Source organism: Berghia stephanieae, chromosome 2, assembly GCF_034508935.2.
Source record: "Berghia stephanieae isolate SIO BIC M18660-M18661 chromosome 2, UCSD_Bste_1.3, whole genome shotgun sequence".
Taxonomy (NCBI): domain Eukaryota; kingdom Metazoa; phylum Mollusca; class Gastropoda; order Nudibranchia; family Aeolidiidae; genus Berghia; species Berghia stephanieae.
This window is the reverse complement of record NC_088361.1, coordinates 46,942,773-46,955,272: the sequence shown is the minus strand read 5'-3', so window position 1 is coordinate 46,955,272 and position 12,500 is coordinate 46,942,773. Positions and strand designations below refer to the sequence as shown.

The 12,500-nt window shown below is 37.2% G+C and overlaps 2 protein-coding genes across 4 annotated transcripts in view; both read right to left on the bottom strand.

Moving 5' to 3' along the window:
• LOC144965024 (tetraspanin-33-like) overlaps positions 1-158 on the bottom strand; it is a 29,741-nt gene extending 29,583 nt beyond the window's left edge. The window contains exon 1 of one of the 2 annotated variants that reach the window (XM_078899886.1): positions 48-158. The gene's annotated coding sequence lies outside the window, so the exon portion shown is untranslated. The other variant, XM_078899884.1, reaches the window with a different exon arrangement.
• Positions 159-7,551: 7,393 nt separating this feature from the next.
• LOC144965023 (uncharacterized) overlaps positions 7,552-12,500 on the bottom strand; it is a 24,777-nt gene continuing 19,828 nt past the window's right edge. For both annotated transcript variants that reach the window (XM_078899883.1, XM_078899882.1), the window contains exon 4: positions 7,552-10,089. In XM_078899883.1, coding sequence (XP_078756009.1) covers positions 10,021-10,089 — 69 coding nt within the window. In that variant the 3' untranslated portion in view covers positions 7,552-10,020. The remainder of the gene's footprint in view (positions 10,090-12,500) is intronic.

Here is a 12,500-nt window from a genome sequence, read left to right as displayed (position 1 = left end):
AACACGAATAATCACTAATTCTGCCACAATCTGAAAGAAAAAAATACGTATTTAAAATTTTGGCCAGAAAACTCATCCTTCAATTTCGATCGATTACAATGATCTTCATCTTGGAAAAAACTCTCAAATCTGGGACTTGCGAAAGTCCCACATTTGAGAGTCTTTTTCCAAGATGAAGGTCATTTTAATCGATAGATATTTGAAGGATGAGTTTTCTGGCCAAAATTTTAAATACGTGTTTCTTTTAGACTACGACAGTTATTATCAAGACTCGACTCGATCCGTTATCAGTTCATGTTTATCTTGATATTTGTGCACAACCGCATCAAATCGGTGTTTTCTGAGGGTCAGCATGTTGCTTAAAATTCAATTATAATCTAAACTTACAAGATTTGAGTCCAAAAGATGACACCATCCGGAAGCGAGTGTTTTATTTCTCCGACTGTAAAGAACTTAAATTCCCCATTTTCAACAATTTTGTACTGTAAACTCAATTATGTTCATCTAAATATATTTCAGTCTGAATACTGGATTGACACGTTGTGCCACTTTTGTGTCCAATTTCAACTGTGTGCTACCAATGGCTCTCAAGGAGTTTAGGTGTGTGTCAGTGTGTGTTGTGTTTACACTACGTCATTATAATGTAGTAGATAAAGGAATCAATTGACTATAATAATTCATTTGATTTGAGTGAGTCATCGATGTCTTTGTTAAATTAAACCAGTTAATTGTCGCACTCTGGAAAAGATAAGTACAATTTAAAAATTTGGCCTGAAAACTCGTCCTTCAAATATTGATCGATTTAAATGCCCCTCGTCTTGGCAAAAACCACTCAAACCTGGGACTTTAATCAAGACCTCGCAGGTCCCAGGTTTGAGAGTATTTGCCCAAGATGAGGGTTATTTAAATCGATCAATTTTTGAAGGACGATTTTTCTGGTCAAATATTTTAATACGTTTCTTTCCAGAGTACGGCAGTTATCTTAGTTAATAATTGTGTATGTGTATTATGGTTTAAAATAACATCAAAGAGCTGCTGTCAGCTTTTTCACTTGTTATTTAATGGGGAAAATTACTTTCAAAACAGCGCTCAGATGGACACTGTAGGGCAATCGTAATAGGGGAACACCACTGGAAACTTGGAGAGGATCGGTGGATAGAGAGATGGCATTCCAAGGTCTCAACTATGCGCCAAGGGAGCTCGAACCTAGTAAGTACCCTTCAGATCCAAAAGCGAGTGTCATCCCACAAGACCACATAGCCGCACAATCAATGGATAAAGAGGTTAACGTAAAGAGAATGGCTTAACCCGGTGTCCATGCAGCCGACAGATTATAGAAATGGAAGTCTTTAGTAGATGCCTTATGTAGACCATGGCTCCATGAGGATAAGTACGTATCGGAAGGTCCTGGGTTCAACAACAACAAAAAATTAATTAAACTTTGATATATAGCGAAATATCCACTAAATGTGCTCAAAGCGCTTTACAAGTGGTCCCTGGCCAACAGCAACACGTAACAAGTAGAACGAAACATGACGCCTGTTAGGCGATATTACAAATTTTTTTCCTGACAGAGACAACGCTGTCAACAGCCAGGTACTCATTTTACACATGAGTTCGATGAGAGAATGTGAGTAAAGAGCCTTTTCCAAGTACTCAACTATGTGCCGAGCGAGGCTCGAACCCAGGACCTTCCGATCCGACAGCAAGTGTCATCCCACAAGACAACATAGCCGCATTTTTTTAACCCCATGGCTTAATGAGGATGAGTAAGTAAGTATCGGGAGGTCCTGGCTTCGCGCCTCGCTCAGCGCAAAGTTGAGACCTTGGTAAAAGGCGTGAAAAGAAAATCGTAATGTCGCCTAACAGGATCATGCCTCGTTCAAAATAGTACGTGTTCTTGTTGTTGGTCAAGAAGCCTTTGTAAAACGCTTTGAGTACGTTTAGTGGATATCCCGCTATATATCAGCTCAATGTTTTTAGTAGATGCTTTTTGCGCCCCATGGTTCGATGAGTCGATGAAGATTAAGTAAGGGGACAGCGTGGCCTAGCGGTACGGTCTTTGCTTTGTACCCGAAAAGTACCGAGTTCGATCACCCTCCGCTGCGCTCCGTGGCCTTGAACAAGTCACCTCGTCCTAGCTCAGTTTGTGGTGCTGCAATGCGGCTGACGCCTGTGTTATTTTATTCCCTTGGAATAAACCCTACAGACAAATTTCCTCTATGGGATGAATAAAGGAGGGTTTATTTATTGTTATTTATTTTTAAAGTCATCGCCGCCTTCCCAGAGGTTTCTGAATGTCTTTCTGATCATATCATTAATTTTCAATAAAAACTACAAGACAATGAACTAAAACATATTAGATTTTGTTTCAAATTATGTATTTAATTCAATTTTTATTAATCATTGTATCAAGTTAAAGTAGGAAACACAATAGAAAATTAAATCATTTCATGATTGCAAACATTAAAATAATCTGATCAAATAACTCTCTAGCACATTATTATCACACTCACACACAAACATACACACACACACACACACACACACACACACACACACACTCGCGAGTGCACAATTGCATTGTCACAATAAAATAATAATATAGAAAAAAGATTAGGTTGATTAACAATAACATAACATTTTAATAAAATACCTTTTATTCATCCCATATGGGGGAAATTTGTCTTTAGGTTGTATTCCAAGAGAAGATTGGAATAAACCAGGCGTCAGCCGCAGTGTGGCGCCGCAAATTGATCTAGGGCGAGATGACTTGCTCAAGGCCACACAGCGCAGAGGTCGTGGATCAAAACTGAGACTTTAATACTTTGGCTTGCCAGACCTGATAATAAATACACGTCGCTTCGACACAATCTAAACAGATTGACTGACTAGCATTGAAATCTGATTTTTTTTTAATGGACAGGCTTCAGATGGGAACAGTACAGACAATGAACGTTTTGGATACAAACCCTTCGTCAACAAACCTATAAACAATGGAACGTTGCAAACAAAATAGAGAAAAATGTATTTAATAAACGTCTTATACTCATTCAAAGTCCAACCACCCAGGAATACTAAAAAAAAATCCAAAAAGCTAGAGCATTTATAAAGCGCAATATCCACCAAACATGCTCAAAGTGCTTTACAAGGGGTCCCTGACCAACAGCAACACTTAAGATGTAGGACGGGACATGACGCCTGTTAGGCGATGTATTACATTTTTTGGGGAACAGAGACAACACTGTTCACGGCCAGGTCTCGTTTTACACCTGAGTACGGTGAGAAAATGTGAGTAAAGAGCCTTTTCCAAGAGTTCAACTATGCCCCGAGCGAGGCTCGAACCCAGGACCTTCCGGTCCGAAAGCGAGTATCACACCACTAGACCCCATAGCCGCACAATACAGACGCTACAATTCTTTCTACATTTTGTTTTATTTGTTTTCAATTTTCCTTTGTTTATTATTCTGTTGACGAAGGGTTTGTACCCGAAACGTCTATTGTGTCCGTACTGTTCCCATTCGAAACCTTTCCATTTTTACCTTTTTGTTGGTATTTTTATGATCCCCGGCTTCAGGCAGCCCCACCCGTCTCTGAGCAATTGAGTGTTTTCTCCACCATAACAAAGAGACATTAACCAAATACAGTGCAGCACGAACATCTCGAACGCACAAATCTCAAAATCACGGAAATCTCGAACAAATCTCAATTCCACGTTTTAATCCCTCTATTTTCATAATACACTGTGTTATGGTAGCACGTCTAATCGATAATCAGAAGGTCTGAGGTTTGATTCCCAGTTGACTGATTTTTTGGGATCGTAACTTTCTTGTGTTTTTCTTTCTTGCTTTATCTGGCACCTTCCATACACACTTGCTAAGATCTTCATAATACACTGGCAACACGAAAATCTCGGACAAATAGGCCCGGTCCCGACTTGTTCGAGATTTCCGTGCTGCTCGGGTATTCATAGTTGTGGGTATTAATTCCATTTTCAGCAACTATGTAGTTCGTCTCTACATTTTGTGCATCCATGTGGTCTAGTGGTATGACACTCGCTTTCGGATCGGAAGGTTCTGGGTTCGAGCCGCGCTCGGCGCATAGTTAAGTCCTTGGAAAAGGCTCTTTACTCACATTCTCTCACCGTCTACAGGTGTAAAATGAGTACCTGGTCGTCAACAGCGTTGTCTCTGTGGGGGGAAAATATTGTAATATCGCCTAACAGGTATCATGTCTTGTTCTACATGTTATGTGTTGCTGTTGGTTAGGAACCCTTTGTAAAGCACTTTGAGAATGTTTAGTGGATAATGCTCTATATAAAAGCTCAAGTTTTGAATTTTTTAAAACATAATAACCTTTGCGACAATGCGTTACATCTCCTGTATGGAAATACAATGCTGTTTTTACGATGATAAATACATTGTATTCATGATGATAATATATCAAATACAGTAAATTAGTGTATTAGGGGTCTGCGTGGCGCAGCAGTACGGTCTTTGCTTCGAACCCAAAAGGTGCCAAGTTCGATCATCCGCCGCTGCGCCGTGTGGCCTTGAGCAAGTCACCTCGCCCTATCTCAATTTGCGATGCTGCACTGCGGCTGACGCCTGCGTTATTCCAGTATTCCCGAGAGACAAATTTCCCTTATGAAATGAAAAAGGAGATTTTTTTTTTATTTATTTCAATATGAGATAATTCATAGCACTGACATAAAATCGGATACCTTGTGAATTGAGCAAATATCAAAATATATAATTATTCATTTTAATCAATACATAAATACAAAAATATAAATACAATAGGATAATTCATTCATTCGTGTTTATCTTGGTGTATAGTCATAGAGTAATAGCTTCACTCAACTCAAGTGTGAAGATGTAGGTACATAGCCATTGGCAGCATGACATAAAATAATAAAGGACTATCATTGAATGGTGGAGCATGTGTTCTATTGAGGGATTGAATAAAGTGGCTTTGTAAAGCGCATTGAGCAGGTGATTAAGTTGTTAAAGTAAATTATATGAGCAGAGATGAGCATGTTAATATTTACAGTGGAATTCGATAAAGCCAAAATCGCCGGTCCAGAAAAATTTGGTTGACTTTAAGCAAGGTTGACATTATCCATTATCAATGGAACACACAGAACAGTAAATTTTAGGACCAACAAGAAGTGTTGGCTTTAAGCAGAAGTTGACATTAACAGAGTTGATTTAATGAGGATTCTACTGTGTTTGATGTCAGCTTTTTTGGGAAGTATAAGTTCATTATCAATTCTCTTATCCATTCGCTCTTTCATTCATTCATTCATTCATTCATTCATTCATTCATTCATTCATTCATTCACTCATTCGATCATTCATTCAACAATTCATCTACATTTTCTGCGGTTCAGTGGTGTAGTGGTATGACACTAGCCTTCGGATCTGGGCGTCCCTGGTTCGAGACCAACTCTGAGTTCTTCTCACCACACTCAGATGGTTGTTAACAGCATTGTCTCTATCGGAAAAGTTATAGTAGTGCGTTACACATGCGTCAGGTCTCGACCTATCTGTTAGATATTGCTGTTGGTTTGGGACCCGCTGTAAAGTGCTTTGATATTATTTAGTGGATATAAACCGTTATTTTTTTTTATTAAACTAACCACCAAACAATCACTCCTTGATAAAGGTTGTTTACGTCTAATCTGGACAAAACTACGGGACATAATTGGTGACATACGCATTTCCCTAAATATTTATTCAAGTACTCAACAAAAACTTAAATTCCACTTCCACATTTCTGTTCATTTCAGCTTCAAAATCACATTTTATGGCATCTCGTGCAACCCGCCATAATACCGTAATTTTACGATCGGCCACATAAATAAACAATAGATAGAACGAGTTTGACTCAGGCCTTTGTTATTGTTTTTTACCTTCATGTTCATGAGTAATTCTCACTAAACTGTATCAACCAGACTATAGATAGAATGCGCTTGGCCAAGGAGTTCACAACATTGCCATCCGGAAGTATAACGGACCAACACACAAACTCTGTGTAACCATGAACTTTTATAGTCTGGTTAATACAGTTTAGTGAGAACAACTCACAAACGCGGATGGCAAAAACAATAACAAAGGCCTGAGTGACGTCATCTGCATACTATCTATAAACGTTCATGGTTACACATATTTTTATGATTTGGTCCGTTATACTTCCGGATAGCAATAGTGTGAGTTTCTTAGCCAAACGCACACTATCTTTACGGTTATGGAAGTCTCTTCACATTATCCATACTTTTACCACCTAGTTATTTGCTAACTTATTATTATCATGTTTGTTCAACATGCCTGGACAAAAAATTTCCCATGGATGAATAAAGTGTTATTATTATTATTATTATTATTATTATTATTATTATTATTATTATTATTATTATTATTATTATTATTATTATTATTATTATTATTATTATTATTATTATTATTATTATTATTATTATTATTATTAAGTGACAAAATAGGGAGCGGGCACTGAGGAAGCCTGTTTTGGGGGAATGGTTGTTTCTTCTCCCTATTTTGTCACTTTTTGCTTTGTCTGACACTGCACTTTGTCATATACATTTTAAAGAAGAATTTGGAATTAGCGACTTAACGACTAAGTTCCAAAACTACAGCGATCGACTAACGAGGTGAAAGAAAAGGAAGATAATTTGTCCTCAGAGTATGATCGTTTTCTTCCGCGTCCCGATGGTCAATCGCTGGGAACGTAATTGGTTAACTTGCTAATACGCTTCAACAGTCAAGACGTCACTTCCCTCGTAATGATGCATGGTAACTTAGTCAATTGCTCTAAATTACCAGAACAATGGCGGACGCCCTTATGAAATATTTCTCCGACGAGCATAAAAGTGTATCCAGAGGAGAAAAAAACATTATAAAGATGATGATGTTTTGACTTTTTTACATACTGATCACATGACATATGAAAAGTTCTAGCCAGCATGAAGAATAAAAAAGTGTCCATTTTTTTCTTGGTTTAGAACCAAGCTGCTCGCCGTTGCTGCGCGACGTGACATCAGACTAGTGATCCAATTCCCTCATCGACAACTTGAGGAGGAGTTCTGACAGTTATGAAAAATTTACTTGTCAATTAGAAACTAGTTCGATCACAGGAGGGCATAATATTTATTGAAATTATACACAACCAGCATTACCTAACACCATTCCACTTCAAACATACAAATGCTGCGTCTATTTTCAGTAGTGAAGCTGACATATTAAGGAGCAGGCACTGGTGGTGTAGTGTAAGGTAAAGATCTGATAAAGGGGTGCATGAAATAGTGCCAGACATAACAAGAAATAAAAATAAAAGAATAAAATACACCCCCCCCCCCCCACACACACACAAAACCCCTAAAAAAAACCCTTCCTGGAGTGGGGACCGATGAAGGCTAATTTTTCGGGATCAGTCTTTTGTTTGTACTTGTATTTTTCTTTCTTGCCTTGTTGTCTGGCACTATTTCACACCAAAGGGAGGGGTGCGAATAAGCTTGGGGGGGGGGGGGGGGGGGTGAAGTGCGCAAAAATTATGAAAAAAATAGACGTTTAAGGGTTGGGGAAAAAACGTTTAAAAAACTAGGTTTTTATTGAGGTCGGAATGCTGTATAATCATTCTCGACATAACCTGCTATAGAACGTTGAGTTCTTGTAATATTTCCATATTGTTCTTGGAAAATGTTTTTGTGATGAAATGAATTTTTGGTGTTGGATAATTATCTTATCTCACCTGTGTGGAACGGAAACTAAGCATATGAAGATAAACTCAGATATATTTTTGGAAAATCCGATTTTGTCACATAAATGTTTGGTATTGGAAACGATGTTTAGCAGGAATTTTTAGCACTTCATTTAGTTTTCACTACAAGAGAATAGAGAATACAGTGGAACTCGGATATAATGGGTATTGTGCGGCTATGTGGTCTTGTGGTATGACACTCGCTTTCGAATCAGCTACTTATTTTACACCTGAGTACGGTGAGAGAATGTGAGTAAAGAGCCTTTTCCAAGGACTCAACTATGCGCCACTCAGATCGGACACGTTCTCTAGGCCTTCCGATACAAATGAGAGTGTCATACCACTAGACCACATAGCCCGGCATTGAAAATTGAATCTAAAGACCAAACGTATGTAACCCATCGTGTCACATCGGTGTTATGTCAGAATGACCAAGACCAATAAGAGTGAATTTACAAGTAAATCGTCACGATGTAGGAACTTTAGGTCTTTTGAAATGTAAGAATTTATTGCATCTATACTCCAAAATAAAGAATCGAAATTAAACCCGATTTTCATAAATATAGGTGGCTCAGAATTCCATTTCCAGCTCTTAGTTCACCCCAGCATCTGAGACATCAGGCTATTTAATTTTTTAAAATTGCAACAACATTTTTTTAAAACCCACCAAAAAACAACTTCAATGTCTTTTTATCTAGCCATTTTGCCTTTAACTCACTCAACCCTAGCACCGACTATATCCGTAGTATACCAGGGGTTACTTTTACCCCATGCCTATTCATTACTTTTTTTTCTGAGACAAATCATAGGCGTAGTATCAAAGCTAATGTTCTTAATTTATACATGTTAATGGTATTTGAATAAAACTATCTATGCACACGCTTATTTTTAATACATTTTTTTTTATTTTGAAAAGTAGCAAAAAGTTCTAGGATTGATTTATCTCGACACAATATCTGATTGAAACGCTGGTTCACATATCTAGTTAAGTGAAACATAAGAAATAATTGTCCACACTACAACAGTACAATCGAAACCAGAAAGCTACAACAATCTATTGTAGGGATTAATAATAGATAGAGCGTAACATCCTTGGGCGCAAGGTTTCCCTAAGTCCAAAAAAATCACAACTGATAACTCAAGAGTATATTCAATTCCGTATTCCATTCGCTGTTGCTTCCCTTTAATGAAAAAAATAAAAATCTAATGAATCCTCAGCAGTCACCGATGGCAAGGCAGTTAAGAGATTCTGAGAGATCCTGATCTTGTCTACGGGATGTCCTTATTCAATCAACCAGTAGTTTGACAAATCAAAACATGGAATTTGTGACACACCTTTACACGTGCTCGGACAAACATATTTAGTTGTTTGTGCACAATAACGTGAATGAAATCGACCTCTCTCTCTCTCTCTCTCTCTCTCTCTCTCTCTCTCTCTCTCTCTCTCTCTCTCTTTCTTTCTTTCTTTCTTTCTCTCTCTCTCTCTCTCTCTCTCTCTCTCTTTCTTTCTTTCTCTCTCTCTCAGTGTCTCTCTGGTCTTTTATACCGCCAGATGGGTGAACAGTTATCACACGATATTCTCGATCATATTATGGTAAATGTTTAAGTTTACACATAGTTTTATGTGTTGGTCCTATTGACCAAGCGGTAGAACAGTGAGTATTTTACTTATACATATGCCATCGATTGTACAACCTGTGTAGTTCGCGATATTACCCAATCACTGTCATTGTTTTCATTACGACGAGTGTCCGAGAGGCGTGGTTATCTAGGTGTCTATAGTTTTGTAGCTCCTTGTCGGTCTATGAGATTCATGGTAGGTCAGAGGATGTATCCAAGAAACACTCAGTAACTTTGATTGTTTTGTTTTCCAGCACTGTTTCGCACATACTCGTACGAGTACACAACCCAAACACGCATTTATTTAATATTTTGGCCAGACAATTCGTCTTTCAAATATCGATCGATTTAAATGACCCTCATCTTGGTAACAAATCACAAACCTGGGATTTTAATCAAGACTCTGCAAAGACCAAGATTTTCTGAGTTGTTTGGAATTTATCTCCAATTTGAAGGTCATTTTAATCGATCGATATTTGAAGGACGAGGATTTCTAGCCAAAATTTAAAATACGTATTGTTGTTTGTTTGTTTTTTCCAGGGTATGATAGAATGCTTGGTATAGGTTTTCATATATAAATATGATGCTGCAAGGTCCGAGTTCTAGAATGTTCCAGACTATCTATCACCTTCTGCCAAGGCCGATAGGAAGTGGTTGACGTACATCTTTGAACATACAACTGTCTGGTCTCACCTGAAGAAAGAATGACAAGAAAAAGAGTTAGATATTATGACACAAAGACTTGATACTTGTGGAGAACCGGTAGAATTTGCAGTCAAATATCACAACTTCTATAATGCTATGTGGTCTAGCGGTATGACACTCACTTTCGGACCGGAAGGTCCTGGGTTCTAGCCTCGCTCGACGCATAGTTGAACCCTTTGAAAAAGGCTCTTTACTCACTTTCTCTCATCGTACTCAGGTGTCAAATGAGTACCTGGCCGTTAACAGCGTTGTCTCTGTCCGAAAAAATTGTAATATCGCCTAACAGGCGTCATGTCCCGTCCTACATGTTAAGTGTTCCTGTTGGCCAGGGACCCCTTGTAAAGCACTTTGAGCACATTTAGTGTTTATTGCGCTCTATAAATGCTCTATTTTTAAAAATGCTCTATTTCTTTCTTTTTTCTTCTTTTAAAATGAAAAAAAATCCTGTATTTTTTTTCTCGAATTTTTTTTTGTGTCAAAAGATTGATCTAAGTAAGATGTTGCCTCCGTACGTTTCTCAAGCTTTTCTGTTGATTTCATTTCATTGTTAATTTATTTATTTATTTATTTATTTATTTATTTATTTATTTATTTATTTTAATTTGTTTATTTATTTATTCAATTATTTGTCTGTTTAATTAATGTAATTGTTAAATTCATTTTATGGCAATTTTTCGCGACAAATGTCAAAAGGTTTTAATCTTAATTTCAGGTGTTTACAATTTGTGAGTAGAAATCACACCATAACCAACAAAATACATTTGTGCACAAGCCAGATATGTTTGATTATCTCTTGTCATACAGACCCAAAATATTTTAGATTTTTTTCTTTTTAAATGCGTTTGATATTCTTAATAAAGAAAGAAATGTTTTAATCAATCCAAGGTTAATTTTCATGACACGTTCGATAAATTCAAGAATATCTGGCAAGGTAAGGTTCAATTTTTATTTTTATTGTTTATTTTTTGGGTACATTGTGGCCACATGGCGTTACTAAAAACAGCTTTATCGAAGAAAAAAAAAGATGGAATTGATTCACCGGAATAATGTTTTAACCCACACTAACAAAACTCCGGTTTTTATTTTATTTTTATTTTTGAACAGAATTTTTGTTTTTGTTTTTAGATTTATAAAAATAATAATAATGTAATTTATTTATACAGCGCCTGTCCCATACAATATAGCTCTAGGCGTATTTAGATAGTTATTCTCCCTTTATTTCTCATCATTATTTTTATTATATACCGCTCTACGCGGTTTCTAAATTCATATTCTCTTTTCTCCTAGTACAATAACGTTTGTCATCACCACAATAAGTTCATCAAGTAACACATGGAACTATTTAAAGTTGTTCAACAACAACAATACACCTAATTACGGCCCTAAAGCGTCTCAAAATTAACCAGATTCACAGATTTCGTGGAGGGTCTCGATTATTTTCGTTCCAAACGCGTACACATGTAGTAGGTATGTGGGCCCCATAATATTGTATACATGCCCTCTCTAGTTTGCTATGATAAGATACACGCCCAACCACAACCCATCGTTGACTTTCTTCAAGAGAAAGTAGCGAGTAATGGACGAATAAGTGGCCGAATACAAGCACTAACCTCGAAGCAGGGATAAAAATGTGACCCATCGCCTCAAATAGGTATTAAGTCGATGTCATTTAGATGGCGAATATTATGTTTTTACATGTAAGATTTTTTTATTATGTTTATGATTTTTATTGAGGAGAATGAAAAGGTAAACAAAATCGAGCTCTTATACCGAGCATTATTCACTAACCGTGCCCAAAGTTCTTTATAACGGGTCCCTAGCAAACAGCAACACTTAACATGGAGGACGAGGCATGCTGCCTGTTCGGCGATATTAAGTTGGGGTTTTTTTCGACAAAACAACGCTGTTAACAGCCAGGTACTCATTTCACACTGGAATACGCTGAGAAAATGTAAATAGAGAATCTTTTTCAATGACTCAATTGGGCCGCTCAGATCTCTCTGTCCGAAGTCGAGTGCCATGCCACAAGACCACATATCTACACAAGAATGAGTAAATTAAGTCTACAAGAGCAGAACTATAGGTTTAAATGTATTCGTTAAATGTATTACAATTTATAATTAACTGTTCGACAATTGTTTCACTCCAACAAAACACCCGTTTGATGAGGTGGGTTATAAATCTACACGAACAAAGTTTCATCAAAAAATTCATTCGCTATAAAATTATATCTACAAACACTTGCAGGAATATAATATGGGTGCTATTTTGTTTCATTTTTCATGTTTCATGAAACAAAGTTTCGTTTTCGGCAAAGATAAGATAACCATAATAAAAACAATCTGATATTCCTCGGTGTCCGCGATAGTGCTGGGTGAGACGGAACGGTTTTAAACGAG